Here is a 22,187-nt window from a genome sequence, read left to right as displayed (position 1 = left end):
GAACAGATAAGTGATCCTTCAGCTCGCAGGAAACAAAGGAACGAGTCTTCATCTTGCGGGGAACAGATGAGCAAGTGATGGCCATCTGATGAAGAGGTTTGCAGATTTCAGAGGATCGAACTGGGCACCGGTGAAGGTGAGACGAGGTGGAAGACACTGGGTGATGGTTATGGTGAACTGGAGGGCAGTTTTGGTTTGGGACTGGATAATTTACATTAAAATTGTCCTCAGGAACAATATCAATCTCGAAATTAGAGCCTTTAATTGGGGACATAATTTAAGAAATCTATGTAGGAGATTTCACATAGATCGGGTGAAACCATAATTTGAAGATCATGATCCAGTCCCAAATGAAAGCAGTTGTTAAGGGTGGAATCCCTCACGCTTACCTGGTGGGCATAGTCTGTAAATTCCAGGTGAGGTGAGGGACCATTGGAAATGAACAATTGTGTATTGTTTATTATTTGCTGCTTCTTTTACGAAAAGTTACAAAGTCAAAAGCAGATGCATTTTAGATTCACATTTATGCATATGGCCCCTTTGTTTTAAAATCATCCTGTGCTCAATAATTGTATTCTTAAAATGACATATCTAAATGCCATTTCTTGTGAAAAAAAAAACGTTATGCTTCAAATTAGCTTGAATTAACTCTTAACGCATTTCATGTACTGTACACAAAACCATAACACTTGCAAATTTGTCCCCACCTCGATTCAGTCACACCAGCTTTCTTCACTAGACCTACTCACTCAACTGTAGTAAATGTGACACAATGGCAAGTGGAAAATAGGAATGGTTTGGAATTATTTATGGCTGAACTTACCTCTTACGTTTAGTTGAAATTCATTACTCTGCTGGGTAATAACTGATCTGCCATTAAGTTTTCCTTTACATGCATATTGTCCAGAGTCAGACCTCTTTGCTGTGATGGTTAAAGTAGGGTTTGTTTTAATTGTTTTGCCTTTTTTGGTCCATTCAAAGGACCAGCCATCAGAACTGCTTCCAAATCCACACTGCATGGTGATTTGCTCGTTTGGGAAAAACTGTGTCCAGGTTGGATTCACAGCCAGATTTGGGATAGGAATCTCTGTCGAGGGCATAAAGAAGAAGAACAACAGTCATGCTAAAATATGTTTATTATAACTCTTTAGATGTTTCTGCACAATTGTGTATTGTTTATTATTTGCTGGGTCTAAAGTCAAAAGCAAATGCAATTCAGATTCACATGTATGTATATGGCCCCTTTGTTTAAAAGTCTTCAGTGGTCAATAATTGTATTCTCAAAATGACATATCTAAATGCTATTTTCTGTGAAAAAAACTTTATGCTTCAAAATCGCTTGAATTAACCCTCTGGGGTCTAAGGGTTTTTTAGGGCCCTGGGGAAGTTTTGACATGCATTGACATTTGTGCTTTTTCAGTTGCTTAAAAACATAAAATTCTCATAACACTGCGTTCAGTACAAACTGGGGTACAATATTATATGATCAACATGTATGTACATGTTTGTATTTTTGAGAGAAAAATTTTTATGCATGGTTTTTGAAAAAGCTACATTTTTAAGTCACTGATACAAGTCCCCAATACTCATTCTAAACATGTTTTTCCAAGACTTTTCAAAATATGATCTAGTAGTCTAGAGTGTTTTCTTCCAAATGATGTGAAAATCATCCGGCTGCTCATTCACATTAAACAATATATTGATTTACAATTTCTAAGACACATTTGCTTGGGAAAGGCCGTATGCATAGAGGCGGGAAAGCTCCTGAATAATCAGTGATGGACAGCTGGAGAACAAAAGAGTTGAATAATGAGCCACATAATGAGTCTTGTGGGGATGTTCAACAGGAATGTAACTTTCTCTGTAGTAAAACCACGATAAGGTTTACTTGGGAATTTATAAAAAAAATTATATATAAAATGTGTGTATATATAGAAATATTTTCTATTAATTTCACAAGTATACCTTTAAAAACCATAGTAATCATAGTAAAGGTAGCCTACTGTTTTGGCCATCGTAAAAATGAACACAGGATAGTGTTTGGTTGGCCAGCGAGAGTTTTACTTTTTTGCAGTAAACAGCTCAAAATAAAAACTGCCTATCGTTGTCTGGACTCTTATTTGTGTTTTTGTAATCATTTTTTATTTATTTATTTATTTTATTTTTTGTTTATTGTTGTGATATATTAAATAGATTAAAAAGTCTACGGACATTATCTGTAGCGTGTCTATTTTTTATGAAACCTGTCTGATCTGGATGAATAAGTGTGGGGGTGACTGTTTCTGTGTTTTTGTAATCATTATAGTAGATATAGTATAGTTGATCATGATGAAAGCAGTGAATGTGTGCACACGCGAGTGATCCTGTGTTTAATAAACTTGCTGTGCGGAGATATGCGCTTAGACACAACTAAATAAGGATTGTATTGTTTGCAATCGCGTATTTTATAAGAATACCAAAAAGCGCGTCGAGTTTCCTGACTCGCGTGTTTGTGTATGTGTGTTCCCATCGCGTGAAATGTTTGACGGAAGAACAAAGAAAACTCTCGTGTCTGGAGATACTGACACACATACGCAAGTAAATAAGGATTTAGATGTCATGTTTTGGTGCATTCGGATGAAACAACAAGGAATGGAGAGACTGGATTGTGAATTGCGTATCCATTGACTGCAGGAGGCACCAGTTATGCATATAGATGTTTCTGCTCATTCACTTCAATGGCGCGGGGGTGTGGCGATCTCATCTCATTACAGATAATCAGGTAACAAGAGAGAGATGGTACTTGTCCTCCTTCTCATACAGTTTACACCGAATGACAATATATGTTTTCGATCTCACTTACAACATTTAAAAGCTGACATTCCAATCATTATGTAGACATTTATCTTTTGTTTCTATGACAAGTATTCGTTAAGTTACAGTTTATTTTTATGACTCGTTTGAGAAAGGACTTCACTGAGGGAGAGAGAACAAAACGCGCATCATGTTTATTTTCTTAATTTTGCGAAAAGCACAAGATTCTGTTTTTTATTGGGAGTGGACAGAAAAAAACTAGACACTTTAACGTTTTAAATGATGTATAAATCATATCTGTATGTCCAAAATCAGCAGAGTTATCTAAGTCTCTTTGCGGAGTGATTGAAAAATAAAGAGCTTGCGGCACCCGCGCCGCAGTCGACCCCAGAGTGTTAAAGGAATAGTCTACTCATTTTCAATATTAAAATATGTTATTGCCTGAACTAAGAATTGTTGATACATCCCTCTATCATCTGTGTGCGTGCATGTAAGCGCTGGAGCGCGCTGCGACACTTCGATAGCATTTAGCTTAGCCCCATTCATTCAATGGTACCATTTAGAGATAAAGTTAGAAGTGACCAAACACATCAACGTTTTTCCTATTTAAGACGAGTAGTTATACGAGCAAGTTTGGTGGTACAAAATAAAACGTAGCGCTTTTCTAAGCGGATTTAAAAGAGGAACTATATTTTATGGCGTAATAGCACTTTTGGGAGTACTTCGACTCGGCGCAGTAACACCCTCCCTCTCCCATTATGAGAGTGAGAAGGGGAGCGGACTTTTCAGGTTGAAGTACTCCCAAAAGTGCTATTACGCCATAAAATATAGTTCCTCTTTTAAATCCGCTTAGAAAAGCGCTACGTTTTATTTTGTACCACCAAACTTGCTCGTATAACTACTCGTCTTAAATAGGAAAAACGTTGATGTGTTTGGTCACTTCTAACTTTATCTCTAAATGGTACCATTGAATGAATGGGGCTAAGCTAAATGCTATCGCAGCGCGCTCCAGCGCTTATGTGCACGCACACAGATGATAGAGGGATGTATCAACAGTTCTTAGTTAAGGTAATAACATATTTTAATATTGAAAATGAGTAGACTATTCCTTTAACTCTACAGCCATTTCATGTACGCAGAATCATGACAATTGCAAATTTATCCCCACCTTCATTCAGTCACACCAAGTGATGGGAATAATGGCGTTATAAGTAATTGGCGTTAGTAACTGCATTATTTTTTCAGTAACGAGTAATCAAATAAATTACTGTTTCCCCCGTTATAAAGTCGTTATCGTTACTGACATTAAAATGCTGCGCGTTACTAAAATTGATCTCACTGTAGTGATTTTCACCCATGTATGCTGATGATGATTGGTGTGTGTGTGCTAGAGGGGGTGGGAGAACCACATAGCTGATGATAATTGGCTTAACTTCCATCGTTAGCCAACAGAGTTCAACAGACACGCACACTCGCACAGTCCGTGCGAGCAGTGTAAAAAAGTCTGAGCAACTTTGTCACTTTGTCGCTAGATTTAGCAACTTTCTATCACTTTAGCAACTTTATAGGATGAATCTAGCTATCTTTTCTGGCATGGTTGGAGACTTTTGTAGACTGATATGAAAATACACGTTGTTTTTTTCTTCTCAACGAGCAGCGGTGCTGGTGCTGTGCCCCATCTCAAAGCACTGACATGCAGCCCGTTCATCGCGCAGCAATCACTCCGAAAACACCGGCAACAGGGCGATGGCAGGTACAACAAGCTCAAAGGTAGCGGTCGCAAACACAAAGTATGAAGCACTACTTTTCCATTGTTGAGGTGAAAGGCAAGAATGTTTGTATAATGTGCAACTTATGCCCATGAAGACAAAGTCTCTCCACATTTGTGCCAAGTAATTTTGATCTAATAAAGCACCTCAAATCGTCACATGCTGCCACAAAATTAGTGATTTCTCTTTAGTATCAATTTTAGTCATTTAACATATTTAATTTTGTAAGGGGCATTCAAGTAATTTAAAATATTAGATTTTTTTAAGTAACGCAGTAATTACTTTTCCTGGTAATTAATTACTTTTATTATAATGTAACGCAGTTACTAACTCAGTTACGATTTGTGAGAAGTAATGAGTAACTATAACTAATTACTTTTTTAAAGTAACGTTCCCAACACTGGTCACACCAGCTTTACTCACAGAAAAGTGGAAATGATCAATGTTATTTGAATGCCCGATTAAGCTATTACGTAGCTTACAGATTTACAGATTTTTTTCATGACATTCTTGCGACCCGGTGGCAACTTGTCCACGACCCGGTGGTTAGAGACTTCTGCAGTAGACTCACTCAGTCAACTGTAGTAAATGTGACACAATGGCAAGTGGAAATATAGGAATGGTTTGGAATTATTTATGACTAAACTTACCTTTCACGTTTAGTTGAAATACATTACTTTGTTTGGTAGTAACTGATCTGCCATTAAGTTTTCCTTTACATGCATATTGTCCAGAGTCAGATGAACTCTTTGCTGTGATGGTTAAAGTAGGGTTTATTGTAATTAGTTCACCATTTCTGGTCCATTCAAAGGACCAGCCGTCAGAACTGCTTCCGAATCCACACTGCATGGTGATTTGCTCATTTGGGAAAAACTCTTTCCAGGCTGGATTCATGGTCAGCTTTGGGATTGGAGTCTCTGCCAAGGACATAAGGAAAAACAACAGTCAGCCTAAAATATGTTTATTAAAATTATTTAGATGTTTCTGGACAATTGTGTATTGTTTATTATTTGCTGCTTCTTTTACGAAAAGTTACAAAGTCAAAAGCAAATGCATTTCAGATTCACATTTATGCATATGCCCCCTTTTGTTTTAAAATCCTCCTGTGGTCAATAATTGTATTCTCAAAATGACACCTGTGGAAAACCTTTATGCTTCAAAATAGCTTGAATTTAACCCATTTCATGTACACAGAACCATGACGATTGCAAATTTGTCCCCACCTTGATTCAGTCACACCAGCTTTACTCACCAGACCCACTCAGTCAACTGTAGTAAATGTGACACAATGGCAAGTGCAAATATAAGAATTGTTTGGAATTATTTATGACTGATCTTACCTCTCACGTTTAGTTGAAATACATTACTCTGTTGGGTAATAACTGATCTGCCATTAAGTTTTCCTTTACATGCATATTGTCCAGAGTCAGATGAACTCGTTGCCGTGATGGTTAAAGTAGGGTTTGTGTTCATTTGTTTGCCATTTTTTGTCCATTCAACGGACCAGCCTTTAGAACCTCTTCCAAATCCACACTGCATGGTGATTTGTTCGTTTGGGTAAAACTCTGTCCAGGTTGGATCCGCAGTCAGCTTTGGAATAGGCATATCTTCAGAGGACATAAGGAATAACAACAAACAAATAAGTTTATTAGATGTTTCTGCACAATTGTGTATTGTTTATTATTTACTGCGTCTTTTACGAAAAGTTACAAAGTCAAAAGCAAATGCGTTTCAGATTCACATTTATGCATATGGCCCCTTTGTTTAATGCAAATTTGTCCCCACCTTGATTCAGTCACACCAGCTTTACTCACTAGACCCACTCAGTCAACTGTAGTAAATGTAACACAATGGCAAGTGGAAATATAGAATTTTTTTGGAATTATTTATGGCTGAACTTACCTCTTACGTTTAGTTGAAATACATTACTCTGTTGGGTAGTAACCAATCTGCCATTAAGTTTTCCTTTACATGCATATTGTCCAGAGTCAGATGAACTCTTTGCTGTGATTGTTAAAGTAGGGTTTGTGTTAATTGGTTTGCCATTTTTGGTCCATTCAAAGGACCAGCGGTCAGAACTGCTTCCAAATCCACACTGCATGGTGATTTGTTCGTTTGGGTAAAACTCTGTCCAGGTTGGATTCGCAGTCAGCTTTGGAATAGGCATATCTTCAGAGGACATAAGGAAAAACAACAAACAAATAAGTTAATTAGAAGTTTCTGCACAATTGTGAATTGTTTTTTTATTTGCTGCATCTTTTACAAAAAGTTACAAAGATGCATTTTAGATTCATATTCATGCATATGGCTCATTTGTGCAGTCACGTGACAAGAGACAATGCTGAATAAAGTCGTAATTTTTGTTATTTTTGGACCAAAATGTATTTTTAATGCTTCAACACATTCTAACTGACCCACTGATGTCACATGGACTACTTTGATGATTTTTTACCTTTCTGGACATGGACAGTATCGTACATAGATTTTCAATCAAAGTTCAACAAGCTCTCTGACTAAATCTAAAACATCTTACACTGCGTTCCGAAGATGAACGGAGATCTTATGAGTTTGGAACGACATGAGGGTTAGTCATTAATGACATTATTTTCATTTTTGGCTGAACTATCCCTTTAAGAACAAAAGCATTTGAACGTGGCTGAAAATGCAGCCGTTTGTTTGGCAGTGTTAGCTGGTAATTTTTGGTTGCTATGATACAGAATGTCCGCTGAACTAATCTGATACTGATTTTGCTTTCACGGATAATCAACAATTTGTTTAGTCAAATAATTATATTATGTTAGTACAGGAATGTCTCCTAGTAAAGAAATGGATACCTGTAGAACATTAAACTTTGCATTGATTTTCAGTTGTTGGGCACAGACATAAGCTTGTACAAGTAGGATGTGCTGATTTACTCTAAATTCTGCCAGGTTATTTTTAACCCAGTGCTGGGTAAATATTGGACAGAACTCGGGTTGGGTATCGTAAGAAATTTTCCGGTTCCGATTCCGGTTCCAGTTCTGCCTAATGATTCCCAGTTCTGATTCCGGTTCCATATAATAAAAGAAATAGGAATTATAATGCACAATATTTAAACAAATTCTGTTTGTGTTTATTAATCACTGTCAAAATATTTTAGATGTAAAGTGAATTAATATTTTCAGTCACAATTTATTCCTGTTGAGTTTGTCCTCGTAAGATTCTACCTGTTCATGTGAACATGTTAGGAGCAGTAGTTTTCAAACATTCAAAGTATATGATTAGAGATTTATCTATGTGTTTCGTCATATTACTTGTACAACAGCCTTTGCAGTATATAATTTTTGTATGTGCACGCATATAGGCATCAATATAATGTATATATAATGCATACATATATTTTGAAATATAAAAATGTAAACAAGGATCTGGGGCCGTATTCACAAAGAATTTTATCTTACCACTATGAGTACTCCTAAATCGCACTAAAAGATTTTAGCTAGGAGTTTTCTCTTAAAAGTTATTCACAAAGCCTTTCAGACCTACTTTTAATAAGGAAAAATGATAACTCTTAAACTAAAAGTGAGTCTTCGTTGCTACGGATGACGTCAATTCTCATGCACGAGCTGCCTCGCAATGACCACGGTGATTGGTTGTTAGATGACAGGGCTGTCATGCGTAACATAACACAGACGCACCAAATCATGGAATTACAACATCGAAATATGTCTATGTCCTACACAAAATAATAATAGTAATGTCATCGAAATGCACATATAAAAGAAAAGTCGTGAATGAAATTAAATTAAATCAAGGTAGCCTAATACCCAAATGAAAACCCAAATGCAGGATCAGTTACTGCTGTTGGCCCAGTTGGTGCTGGAAAAAAGAAACGTAATAAAAGGGAAATTCGGCACTGAGATATCAAGCAAAACTAAGCGTGAGACGTGGGAGACAGTGACGCGCGGGTCAATGTACAAAACAACCGGCACCCGACCAACGTTTTCAACTAACCCACCCGCAACTCGGACCGCATTTTTTTAAAAGTAGTAATTGTTTAAAATAGTTAACTGGTATCTTTATTTTAAACGACCTGACTGACCGCGACACGAATATCATAAAAAATATTTTTGGATGACTCGTAACCGCAGGCACCCGCTCATTTCGGATCAACCCGCACTTGGGAGAGGATTTGTTTGCAGATCAATGCAGCATTCCCGCTTGTGTCGCAAGCAATGCTTAGGTTACTTAGCAACAACAGACGCTCTGGATCATAGATATGTAAAAAAGCTAGATGTTTCGCCTGCGCTGCTGGCCGATTGAGTGAAACGTCCGCATTTGGCGGCCATCTTACCACAGGCAGCTCACTCATTCGTAGCATTGAGTTTTAATGGTGCAGGTACTTTTAAATGACCTGGGGTCCGTTCTTCATACGCGGATTACTCTGTTAGCTGGATTTGATTGTTGACGATTTGGGTTGATCTTGGATTATTTGGTTTTTCAAAGCTCATCCTACAGTTGCTGTCATAGCAACTGGTCAGTAAGATTAAACCTGCTCGGGAGATTAGTTTGTACCTTTTTAAGCGGATGTGATACGGAAAGTCTGACGCAGTCGGGTATTCTCCATTATACGAGATGCACGATGAAGAGCTTTTCAAATTCAACACGTAATTAAAAAGGATAGATTAAATGTTTTAGCGATGTTAATTAAAAAATATATAATATAACAAATATATTTTTTCTTTACTTGTGCCACTTGTTTTTGTTTAACAGATTTGATTATTATTCTTAAATGAATGACAAGACAAACATGCTGATCACATTCATTTTAAATTTATTTAAATTTTCCAAAATAAAAACAATTAATCATACCCAGCAGTAATAGATGTTATGTGCAATAATGAATATAACTCGGTGTGAAATAAGTTTCCTTTGAATAAACTCATCTCTGATTTTAGTTATGTCGTTAGATTGTCAAGTAGAATATCATGCATGAAAGGGTTTTCGTTTCGTAATTTCTATCTGTTCTATCTTTAAAACTCTGTCTACAAAGATGTTATCCTGTCACTTTTTCTGTGACCAAAAATTCCAATAACAATATGTTTTTTGCACATATTTTTTAATGTGGACTACTGCTAATATTGCTAATATAGTCAGAAATCAGTTATATAAGAATAGTGCTGTTGAAGTAAACTTATTTAACCACTTGATTGCAGTTTCTCTAAAGGACTGTGGATTTCTTTATTGTCATGTGAATTGCTATCAGAAACAGTTGCACTTTATAATATTTTGATGTAGAATAAGGTCTCGGTTACGGATGTAACCCTCGTTCCCTGAAGGAGGGAACGGAGATGTCACGTTGTGACCAACGAATTGGGAACTCGCTTAGAGGGACCAATCTGCTTCGATAACTACTAAAACGGCAATGAACTTGGCATTGAGATATTTGCATAATGCTGGCGCCACCCTGCCAGGTGCGTATATAAGCAGCAGGTGCAAATATGGAAATTAGCTTCTCTTCGCTGAGAAAGCCGGCAGAATGTGACCGGCCGTGACAGCAGGGAGCAGCACCTGTGGCGACGGGACGTGATGTCTCCGTTCCCTCCTTCAGCGAACGAGGGCTACATCCGTAACCGAGACGTTCCCTTTCAGTCGGTCACTACGACGTCACGCTAATGGTGGGCAAAAGACAACCTTAGTTGATAAAGGACAGCCGTGGCTGTGTAAGCAAAGCAGTGCTCTGCTGAGGGAAACATGGGCTAGTAGGATTAACCCCAAGGAAAAATACTCACAGAGGAACCCCACTTAGGGGACACAATGTGGAGCCTGAGCCAAACACATAGGTTCGTGAGGATACATGTAGTGAAAGGCTGACAGCCAATGCTCCGCAACATCAGCTGCCAAGGCAGCGGAGAAAGAACAAATCAAACCATTAAGCATTTTTGTCCTGATGGCTTTCCATACTGACACTTAATGTCATCAGTCAGGGGCTGCAAGCCGACATGCGAGTCTGTTCTCCGTGCTCCCCCTGATGAGGAAAGAACACGAGAGGAGACAGGCTCAATATGAACACTGTAAAATCTAATGAACGTATTAGGTGTCGCCCATCCAGCAGCTCTGCAGATGTCTGTCAGCTAGGAACCACGAGCGAGTGCCCAAGATGAGGCAACACTCCGTGTGGAGTGCGCTCTCAAATTAAATAGACAAGGAATGCCCTGCAGATTATAAGCCAGGGCGATAGTATCAACTATCCAATGAGACATCTTCTGCTTAGTGACAGCTTTCCCTCTCTGCTGACCACCAAAACAGACAAAGAGCTGGTCTGAGGTCCTGAGGCTTTGCGTGTGAACCACGTAGAGTCGCAGTGTGCGTACGGGGCACAACAAAGCCATGGCTGGGTCTGCCTCCTCCGGGGGCAGCGCTTGCAAGCTCACCACCTGATCTCTGAAGGGAGTGGTGGGAACTTTGGGCATGTAGCCTTGCCTGGGTCTAAGTGTTACGCTCGAGACAGCAGGACCAAACTGAAGGCACGAATTGTCAACGGAGAATGCATGTAGGTCCCCTACCCTCTTCACAGAGGCCAATGCTAGCAGGGTCAGTTTTCATTGATAAAAACTTGAGACTCGCAGACTGCAGAGGCTCGAACGGGGGTCCCTGCAGGGCTTTCAGCACCATGGACAGGTCTCAAGGAGGAATAGAGGGAGGGCGAGAAGGGTTCAGCCTTTGAGCACCTCTTAAAAACCTAATAACTAAATCGTGCTGGCCGACCGATCTGCCATTTATAAGCGAGTGATGAGCAGATATAGCGGCAATATCAACTTTAATGGTGGAGGGTGACAGGCTACGCTCCAATCGGTGTTGAAGATATGAGAGCACGACATTAACGGGTGATTCTTGGGGGTCTTCGCGTTGGTGTTAGATACCGCTTGCGATAAATCACCACAACCTACCGCGCACTCAGCGACCATACATGGAGATCCCACAGGTCGGGGCGCGGTTGCCATAATGTGCCCCCTCCTTGAGAAAGACGGTCCTTCCTGCCAGGGAGGGGCTGTCGAGAGGAGCATCAGTTCTGGAAACCAATTCCTGGTCGACCAGTAAGGCGCGATCAGTAAAAGGCTCTCCTCGTCCTGCCTGACCTTGCACAGTGTCTGTGCGATTAATCTCACTGGAGGGAATGCGTATTAGCGCATCCCCCACGGCCAGCTGTGTGCCAACGCATCCACGCTGAGGGTGCCCTCGGTTAGTGAATAAAACAGGCGACAATGGGTATCGTCCGGCGACGCAAACAGATCTATCTGCGCACTACCGAACTTCTTCCAAATTAGCTGAACCGTCTGGGGGTCGATCTCCTCGGGACTCAATCGTGAAGCCAACGTTGAAGCGGTCTCATATGGAGCAGCCCGGGCGATGTCACAGCAGCGGCTGCTGCCATATGCCCCAGGAGCTCTTGAAATTGTTTCAGCGGGACCGTATTCTTCCCTCGAAATGAGTCGAGGCAAGTCAGAATTGACTGAACAGGCGCTTCTGTTAAACGCGCCGATAAATCGATCGAGTCCAGTTCCATACCGAGAAAAGAGATCCTCTGCGTGGGGCAGAGTTTGCTCTTTCCCCAGTTGACCCGAAGACCCAAACGGGCGAGATGCCGAAGCGTTAAGCCTCTGTGCGTGCAAAGCGTCCGCCGAGTATGCGCTATTATAAGCCAATCGTCGATTAAGCTAGAATGCGAACACCGCTCTCTCTCAGGGGCTTTAACGCCGCTTCCACAACTTTCGTGAACACACGGGGAGAGAGAGACAGCCCGAATGGTAAAACTTTGTACTGATATGCCCGCCCCTCAAACCCAAAGCGGAGAAACGATCTGTGACGAGGGAGCATGGACACATGAAAGTACGCATCTTTCAGGTCTATTGCTGCAAACATCCACTGTGGCGTTTTTTTTTTCTGGAGGAAAGACAACCGTCTCCACAAATCCACAAGGGACATGCTCTCGCAGTGAGAACAATTATCCTCAGCGGACGCTGCCTCCGCATGCTCGATGCCCAAGCATGAGAGACAACGCTCGTGACCGTCCTTCGGACCCATGTACTTTCCGCACCCAAGATTGCATGGACGAAAAGCCATCCTGAAAAGGACGCTGATCTCCAGATATACGAGAGAGTTGCTGCCTTTAACAAGGCACAAAGCTCTCCGTATTACTCAGTTAGGGAAATTCACTCAGATGCCCAGTTTATGATGCGCACAGGGAAAGGCAACGCACACACTAAACTCAAAACAAAAAAGATGCAGAGCCGTGGAATGCTGTGAGCGTCCGCTGTGGTACTGCCAGTCCAACCAACTTCAGCAATCATTCCCACCAGAGTAGAGTAGCTTCTCAGTAGCAGATACTGCCGGCTTTCGAAGCGAAAAAGCTAATTTCCATATTTGCACCTGCTGCTTATATAGTGACTGACTGAAAGGAAACATTTACATTCCCTTACTGCACATCATACTTCATTTAACACACTATTGGGAACTGCTAAAAGGTTGGTGTATTATCTAAAACTGCACAAAAGAGAGGAAAACACAATCTTATAATAAACTACAATTCAAATGTTATTTATCAGCAATTAAATTGTTGCATTGGCTGTGGGTTTAAGAAAGAGCAGCAGCTCCAGAAATGTTCTGTAAAATCAGTTTAGAGATATCACTCCTGCCAGCACATTACATAAAGATACAGGACCACCACCTGTGTTTTTTATTCTGCTTTTTAAGTTGCTGTTACAAACAGACAAAATAGCATTTAACTGTTTTTAAAAGAGACTTAACGTACTTTAATAAGGAGCATCAAAGTTTAATTACAATCATTAATTTCAATCTTTGACAAGCATAGTAAAGATATCAAGATTATATTTACACAGAATATTTTACAGGGTGATTTTATGTACAAAAGTAGCTTTAACTGGGTTTACAAATTCAGCGTCATAAAAAGTTCACAACCTTCCATCAATAGCTTGCGCACTGCAGGGGTTAAAAATAGCAGTGTTCTTGTCTATTGTAACAACCGGCCAATCACAACGTGGCTGATCAGTGTTTCTACTATCGATATGTTTTACCTTTTCTTCGAACGCGCAGTGATCTCAGATAATTCAATCCTGCCATACTAATCATCAACAGCAGGCTTGTTCAAAGAACTGGATAAGCAAGATCATAATTAGCGAGATCTGAACATCTCGGATGACTCATTTGATCTCGGATGTATGAAGTGAAAGAATGGACCCCATAACTTGCTTAATTTTCAAACGGTTTGGTTTGTTATAAACGTCAAAGATGTACCTATGACACTGCATACTTATACTAAAAAAAAAAAATTCATGAAACATATTAAAGCACACAGAATTATAGCCACGTTAATAACGTTTGTAAGAAATCAACACATTTGAAAATTGGTAGAAAATTGAGCAAGCTAATGTCATTTAAAAGTACCTGCACCATTAAAACTCAATGCTACGAGTGACGAGCGTGGTTTTAGACATGAAATGTGAAGCAAATGTTGAGATTTGAGCACCCGTACGAGGCCTATGTGCGTGTTTATTGTATAATTTTCATCTGTGAAATGCTGAACTGGTAGTGCATATTTGTTCACACAAACTTAAAGACATCTCGGTGAGTGAGACTGTACTTTATATTTTTCATAGTTTGTGACATGCACACCACCGCAGGTCGCACTGTACCATCAACAGCCCTAGAATCCACACTTTATGACTTTCTTTTAGACAGCAGGAGGCCAAGGGAGGCCCGTGCTTCTGTAGACATGTCCCTTGCCTGTTTTTTTGGATTACGTTTTTTGATTTGTTTCCTTGCCCGTTTGGGATTTTACAATAAAACCTCTTTCCATTTGGATTCGTCTCTCTCGCTTTATTTAAGCAGCCCACGTTACAGCAATTTAAAATAAATATTATTTAAAATATTGAGTAGATTGTGGTCCCTAACTGTCTAGCGATGTGGGTTTATATCAAAACAAAAACAAACGTTTGTCTTTATAAAAGTTTGCAATTTATGAAGTTTATTGAGTAGGGTATTTATTGATTTTTCGGTTAGAGGGCTTCAGAAAAGGTCACGCGATTTCCGGTAAGGGAACATAGGGACCATCGATGCTCACTGGTTTTTGCGTTGCATTGTGGGAATTTTAGGTAACTAAAGTAACTAAAGACAAAGATGGTAAAGTGATTTGTTTTTCGGTGTGCATACGCGCACAAACTCAAAAGTAGGGCTGTGCAAAAATATCGATACACTAACTATCGTGATAGCTGCAAGTGTTCAGCTCTATTTTTTAAATTTTTGATAAAAAAAAGAAAAAGTTTAGCAATGTATCGCAGCATGCAACATACTGTATTGTATCGTGAAATGCATCATATCATGACCCATGTATCGCGATATGTATCGTATCGGGAGGCCCTTGCCAATACCCAGCCCTAGTTTTTAGTAAGGCATGTTTGTTAAAACTACTTATATTTTCTAAATAAATAAACTAAGGCCTAGTACTGGCTTACACTAATCCCTGTAACCACCCCTATAATCTTTAAGTATCATTTGTTGCCCTTTTTTTAATGTACCCCTCTGGTTAAACACTGGACCCTCCTTGGCCCCCCAGTGAAATTTGTATAGAACCGCCACTGTTTAGACATGTTTAACACTAAGTATACAAAGTATACCTTAGCAGGGTGAGTGTTTTCTATGGCTGCGTTAATTTGGTTGCATGACTGTTAACAGTGGCTCAACGTAATTAATATTCATGAGGTAAGACATGGCTATTTACAGTGACCACTCCCAGCGCTTTGCCCGCATCAGAACCGCTATTAGAACCTAAACTTAAGAATTCTGTGTGGTTCTGGTTCCTTAGAAACAGAACCAGTTCTCGGTTCCCAACCCTAGACAGAACACACGTTGGGTTATAAACCTATAAATCAGCCTGTGCACAGACCAGTCTTCATCAACAGCGTTATGGTGGAGTCTGTGGAGCACATTAAGTTTTTAGGGGTCCATATTTCTGATCACCTGACCTGGTCCCTGCATACCTACTCCCTCATCAAAAAAGCCAACCAACGCCTGTATTTTTAAGGAGACTGAAAAAGGCTCACTTTAAACCATCTGTCCTCACGACCTTCTACAGAGGCACTATCGAGGGTGTTCTAACGAGTAACATCTCTCTTTGGTATGAAAACAGCAGTGCTTCAGAGAAAATGGCCCCGAGGAGGGTGGTGAGGTCAGCTGAGAGGATCATGGGGGTAACACTAGCACCCATTGAGAACTTGGCCAAACAGCGTTGCCTCTCTAGGGCAAGCAAAATTATTAAGGATGTTACATACCCCTGCCACATCTTGTTTTCTCTCCTACCCTCAGGAAGACGGTATCGCAGTCTAAGATGTAGATTTGTGCGGTTCCGAAAATAGTTTTTTTCCGACAGCGATCAGACTGCTGAACAATACCACGCTATAGCTTGGGTTGGGTGAAATAAATTGGCTGTGGGGTGTATATGTATATGCAGTGATGCCACAGTTACTTTGAAAAAGTAATCTGATTACTGATTACTCCTTTAAAAAGTAACTAAGTTACTTTACAGATTACTTGATTTTAAAAGTAACTAAGTTAGATTACAAGTTACTTTGTTAGTTACATTCCAGTAGCTGCCAACACCCCCACTGCCTCAACATTAAAAATGACAACCGGTTTTGCCAACACTCACTTTATTGGAAGTGCATTTTTAACAGTAACGTCAACAATGCATCTCCTGACATTTTAAGTTGAACTGTTGTGTTTTAAAAAACTTATATATATATATATATATATATATGAGTCTTTCTTGACTTCACTTAACATAAATAGGGGTGAGCAGGGGCCATTTTCAGAAAAACTTAATTTTAAAAGTTAATGTTTTAGACAGAGATATATTTTTGTTGTGGTCAATAACTCACAAGTGTGGTCTATCAAAACCAGCTGGAATTTTGAACAAATGTAAAACGACTTCTGTATAATTTCACTTTAAACAAGAGTAGTGAATTGTTACTTGTCAGCAGGGACGAAAGTAACACACAGGTGGGTCAAAAGTAACACAAAACATGATAGATTTTTGTGTTACAGTTGTTTTTATTAAATATATATTACTATGACCTCTTTAATATGTAACTGCAAACTTATTTTGTCATTTATCTTTGTAAAAAATAATTAACTTACATTTTTATTTTAAATTTCAGTTTTATCAAATGTTTCAAAAGCAACCAACAGTACAAACTTAAATTGCTGAGACAAAAAAAATTCAATAGTTTGAACACTATGAAAATAAAATTAAATCAAATTAGAATAATATCAATTTTTTTACCATATTATACACAGTATTAGCAGCGGGACAAAACTAACAAGTGTTACTTTTGACCCGACAGGATCTACTTACTCTATAAACTCGACTTACTTTTATTTTGAAAAACTGAGAAGTCTTCAGGATGTTATATACTAAATACCTTGTAGATTTATCAGTATTGTAACACATGAAACGAGAAAAACAACGCGTTGTAAGAAAAAAAGACCGCTTTTGGAATGTACTTATCATGGTTGAAAACACAGTTCTGGATCTACACGTGGAAATCGGTGAGTAAATAACGCGATATTTGTCAACTCTTTCAGAGGTTATGTGCTAATATGCTGTCATAGTGAGATTTAGATGTTATCAGGGCTCGGAGAAAATCGCTTTGTTACTTTCGTTCTTCAACTCTCCCACACTTACTGGTTTTGCACTGAAGTCCAGCTTTTGTTGTTTGGGTAGTGGATGAACTCCTGCTCACTGCTTCGCATCACCGGGTGGGACTTGCTCTTAGTTGGACTGTCTGCGCCGTGCCGCGACTCCAAATGTTTGTTTTTTAAAAAATTTGACGTAGTGTTTTTGTAGCTGCATCTCTCTTCTCTCTCCGTTGTTTACGTTTGTGTCGCTTACACGTGACCTGAATTGTCCTCGTGCTGAAAACGTGACTTGTCGCACACCTGACTTCACTTCCCGAGACGCAAGAAGAAATATACAAGAAAATATATATTTTACTAAGGAAAATTTCAAAAATAGTAACGCACAGTGACTTGGATAAGTAACTTTAATCTGATTACTGGTTTGGAAATATTAACGCGTTAGATTACTCGTTACTAAAAAAAGTGGTAAAATTAGAGTAACGCGTTACTAAGTAACGCGTTACCGGCATCACTGTGTATATGTATATGCTGACTATTATTGTATATATGGGCTTTGTTAGCTGTGTTATGTCTCTGCTTGTTATTTTTTGATAGTATATTTATTCTCATTTATCTATGGCTGCTGCTGATGTTTACATGTGTGTTTTTGTGGTGGTCCTATGCAGTGGCGGATGCAGAACGTGACATATGGGTGGGCATGGATTAAGTCCGGGTGGGCCTGAATCTATGGGTGTCACTTTTGAATAAGAAACTATAACAAGTCTATAAAATTTGTCAAAACTTCAGGAATCACAAGCGTATTGGGGAGAGCACTAATTTAAACAGCATACACACACACCCGAAGTGCACGTCACATTTTTGACATTATTGATGTGCTTTGAATTGTGGTGCAACATGACATTAATTAAGCCTTTTTGGTAAAAAAAAATTATTGGGCTGTCATAGCCTACAAAAAAAGGAACCTGCACACAGTGACAAGAAATATTAATGAACACAAAAAACCTAATACTTTTTAAAATAGCCCATTAAAACTGTTTAAATAAATTAAGCTGCTAAATGCTTAAAATGAAGCTTCTAACATCATATTCTCTTCATGCAAATCACTAAAAATATATTTTCTTTCTCACATATTTAATTTAACTTACTAAATAAAGAAAGAAAAAGGGAATTGCTAGAATAATGTTTCACTCTGAGGTTAAACGAAATGAGAAATAAATGAACATTTAATATACTTTTGATGAGCATAAGAGCAAGCGGGTAGCCTACGCGTGAAGAGCGGAGTGCGCATATCAGACGTGAACACGAAAGGAATAATGGGTTTTATTATGCTTTCACTTCATTTCCTGACAGTTTTACTTGTTAGTGGGGATAGTAATGACTAACAAGATGACACCGAATTACATACAATATAATTACCTAACTAAATCTGAGAGAATGCAAACACATTACAATATTTTTTCCTCCGCCCGACGGGCAGGGCGCAGATACACTTTCGTAGCCCGACAGGAATTCTCCAGCCCCGGGATTTCGGGGTAGCGATTTTGCGAGCCCTGCATAGGTTTGTTTTGTAAAAAGACTTTCTTTAAAGTGAATTTCGTTTTGTATAAATTGTTTTGTAAAAAGACTTTCTTTAAAGTGAATTTCGTTTTGTATAAATTGTATCTTAATATTAATCAATGTTTAATCAAACAATTGCCTCGATTTAATAAATAAGAAGCAAACCAAGAACATCTGTGGTGTGGATTGAAGTGAACCCATTATATTTTCGCAGCCTACGTCTTTCTGCTTATAATGATTTTTATTAAATTAATGTCTAAATTATACAGTAATATAGAAATTTGTGACAGGCTATTTGTGGCTTAAAAGCAATAGGCTATATTGTATAAAGTGGTAGTAATAAACGTGGCTTGACTTATAGTGCTGAGTTAAAGAGCTTGTAGGCTATATCAAACAACATCACTGTGATCAGATGCTTTCTTTCTATTTTTTACCCCGCTGTCATATTTGTTGAGTGTTTATGTTATTGAGAGGAAAGCGCGCAGCACATATTTATAACATGTTGTTATTCAAAATACGTTTTTCACTTGCTTGCAAAAAAGGTTCTCGGGAATATTTTTCTCATTAGAACCATAATGTAACGCAACATTCAACTTCTTTATAATAGTTTTTAAATAGTTATCAGGCTTAATTATAATTTTACTGTTTTTAACATAACATGCAATAGATAAAATACACCATATGAAGTAGTATCCATGTCTAACTATACAGAGTAGTATTTTTTTACATTTCTGATTGGGCGGGCCAGCTGTCAATCGGGGCGGGCCCAGGCCCGTCCAGGCCCGCCCATAGCTCCGCGCCTGGTCCTATGCAACGTAATTTCGTTCTGCATTACACTTCTTGTAGTGTATTGTTAGAATGACAATAAAATATTCTTGAATCTTGAATCTATGCTGGGTTGTTTCATTTTTTTACTTTTTTTATATCCTAGTCATCATAGTGCAGTCATATAGTATGTCACAAATTCACATTTTTATAATACAATATTGGTGGTACAGTAAAGCGTCAAGGGCAGGTCTACAAAAAGAATAGTCGTCCATAGATGTCTTCCATTCTAACAAAATATATGTGAGGGGAAAGATCCTTGTCTTTGCAAAACGACATACATTTGGTGGATAAATACAGAATTTTTTACAATACAAATGACCATTGGTAAATATATGAAAAATAAGTCAAATAAAAGTAAGAAAAATATAGTCTACATAATAATCATATCAAATGAAAATGTTGGGGAATGGAAGCCCATTTATTTAGGAATACATCTACTTTCAGTTGTAATAATGCCGTTGTATGCTTCATGTTATAAACATTTTGGATTCTTTCCCTCTATTGTGCAACCGTTGGAGGGTGTGGCTTCAGCCAGGAGGTTGTAATTACCTTATTCGCTATTAACCCATTTGCGCCTGATGCTGCGTGCACCAGCATTAGATGTAATGTTTCAGCATGCAGAATCAGGCACGAATGGGTTAAAGGACAAGTTCGGTATTTTAAACTTAAAGCCCTGTTTTCAGATTGTTTATGATGAAATAGAACGGTTTTGACAGAAATTTCGACATATGCGGCTGCCCCAAGAATTTTCGGGTATTTATTGTTTCACCTCCCACCTGTAGTTTACAAAGACGTGAAAGTCACCGAGTGGTCAGGGGTGTTCACTGATATGCTCACACAAAAATCGCTGCACAAGATGCTTTCCAACAGGTATTTTACCATTCGTTGTAAACTTGTGGACCTATTTTTCCAAACGCCTCACACCCGTACATTCTTCCGCTGAGAGCTTGAATAATAGACACTCCAGCCCAGGTGGTGGCGATAATCCGCCTTTGCCAATTGCAAGAATACAAACAAGGTTCCCGGCGCGGAGTAATACCGTACCTCACAGCACATCTAATACAAGCCAATGAAGTTGGCAAACATGTTTGGTTATTCTCTTCAAGGTCAGCTGGCAGTACCCCTAGCACAAAATATGATGGTTCAAGATGTAGATCTATACAAAGACATTTTTTTTTTTTTGGTGATCTCCCACCAAGCCACAACCCCTCCAACAGTTATCTGAATTGTTGCTCCATTTTGTGGAATTTTAATTTTCCATCCATATTCTTTCCATCCAAATTTAGGGTAACTACACTAGGGCAACAAGCCCGAATTAACACAGTGTAGTGGCCCAGGGTGACCACATTTGACCACATTTTTTTTTGGTTGGCTGCGTAGACCCATTGGTAGATTCAATGGAGCTCATGGTGACATTAAACGATTGATGTGTGGTGCAAATAAGTGTTTAAAACCACATTGCACATTCTGTATTTTTGTCACGGGTTCCCTCACATGCGCGAGTATTTGTAATAAAAACATTTTGGTCGCAGTCTGGAACCCTTGGTGCCCCCCTATTGCCTGGTGCCCCAAGGTACTCGCCCAGTCCCGTCTATGGATAATCTGGGCAACTATTGATACATTGATTGCTGACTGATTTTGTTCATTTCTGATTTTAATTTTTGTTTAACTTTTTGTATACAATTTTATCATTTTTTTGTTGTTAATATTATTGTTACAAATATACAGTTAAAACTGCACAATAAATGTTCTACTTTTAAAGATATAGTTGTTGTCTTTATATTTAACATCCACCAATAAAATTGCAGTTTTCTTTAATTGTAAAAAATACAGTAATATATATTGGAGACTGGACAATGGCACTGTAAAAAAATAACAGTAACTTTCCAGTATAACAATATAATACTGTATGTCACATATTATAAATAACAGTACTAATACTGTACTTCATTTTGCAGTATGCTTAAAAGACTACTGTCATTGTTTCTACATGAATGGATCATTGTTGGCAGTAAGTTATTGTTAATTTGACAATAAACTTTTTACAGTTTAAGAATTTCTTACCATCAGCCAAATTTTGAGATGTTACTGGTGCAATGACTGCCACTGTAAATTAAAAGAAACATTCAGAAATGGAATGTCAAAATTGTAATACCTACAACAAAATTGTAATACCTACAATATAGTAAAATAATATTTCACCCTTAAAAATTAAAAAAAAAATGTAGAAAAAAAAACACAATTTCCTACCAAATATTGTGTCTTACCTGTCAAAAGGAGTATTTTAAACATTTCCATTTGCAGCCGCAGTCAAGAGTAAAGCAAAGCTGTTCTCCGTCAATGAAGACACTGCAAAACTAAAATGACTTCCTGTCATTACCATTTATAAATATAAACCTCACAGGAAATTAAACCTATCTTTTTTTTTAAATAGGCTGTGTCTGAAATAGCATACTGTGAAAGTAGATGAAGAATTACTCATCGACGGTTTAAAGGTACTGTAAGGAACAACAGAGTCAGGATCCCAATGCAAAAGTTAATTTTATT

General features: G+C 38.5%; 1 protein-coding gene across 3 annotated transcripts in view; it reads right to left on the bottom strand.

Moving 5' to 3' along the window:
• LOC129431233 (B-cell receptor CD22-like) overlaps positions 1-21,987 on the bottom strand; it is a 201,965-nt gene extending 179,978 nt beyond the window's left edge. For all 3 annotated transcript variants that reach the window (XM_073874936.1, XM_073874935.1, XM_055189015.2), the window contains exons 1-6: positions 21,908-21,987; positions 21,705-21,746; positions 6,465-6,731; positions 5,903-6,169; positions 5,213-5,479; positions 824-1,087 (exon numbers count right to left, since the gene is read on the bottom strand). In XM_073874936.1, the coding sequence (XP_073731037.1) occupies positions 824-1,087; positions 5,213-5,479; positions 5,903-6,169; positions 6,465-6,731; positions 21,705-21,746; positions 21,908-21,938 (1,138 nt within the window). In that variant the 5' untranslated portion in view covers positions 21,939-21,987. The remainder of the gene's footprint in view (positions 1-823; positions 1,088-5,212; positions 5,480-5,902; positions 6,170-6,464; positions 6,732-21,704; positions 21,747-21,907) is intronic.
• Between the last annotated feature and the right edge of the window lie 200 nt (positions 21,988-22,187).

Source organism: Misgurnus anguillicaudatus, chromosome 13, assembly GCF_027580225.2.
Source record: "Misgurnus anguillicaudatus chromosome 13, ASM2758022v2, whole genome shotgun sequence".
NCBI lineage: Eukaryota > Metazoa > Chordata > Actinopteri > Cypriniformes > Cobitidae > Misgurnus > Misgurnus anguillicaudatus.
This window is presented reverse-complemented; position numbering and strand designations above follow the sequence as displayed.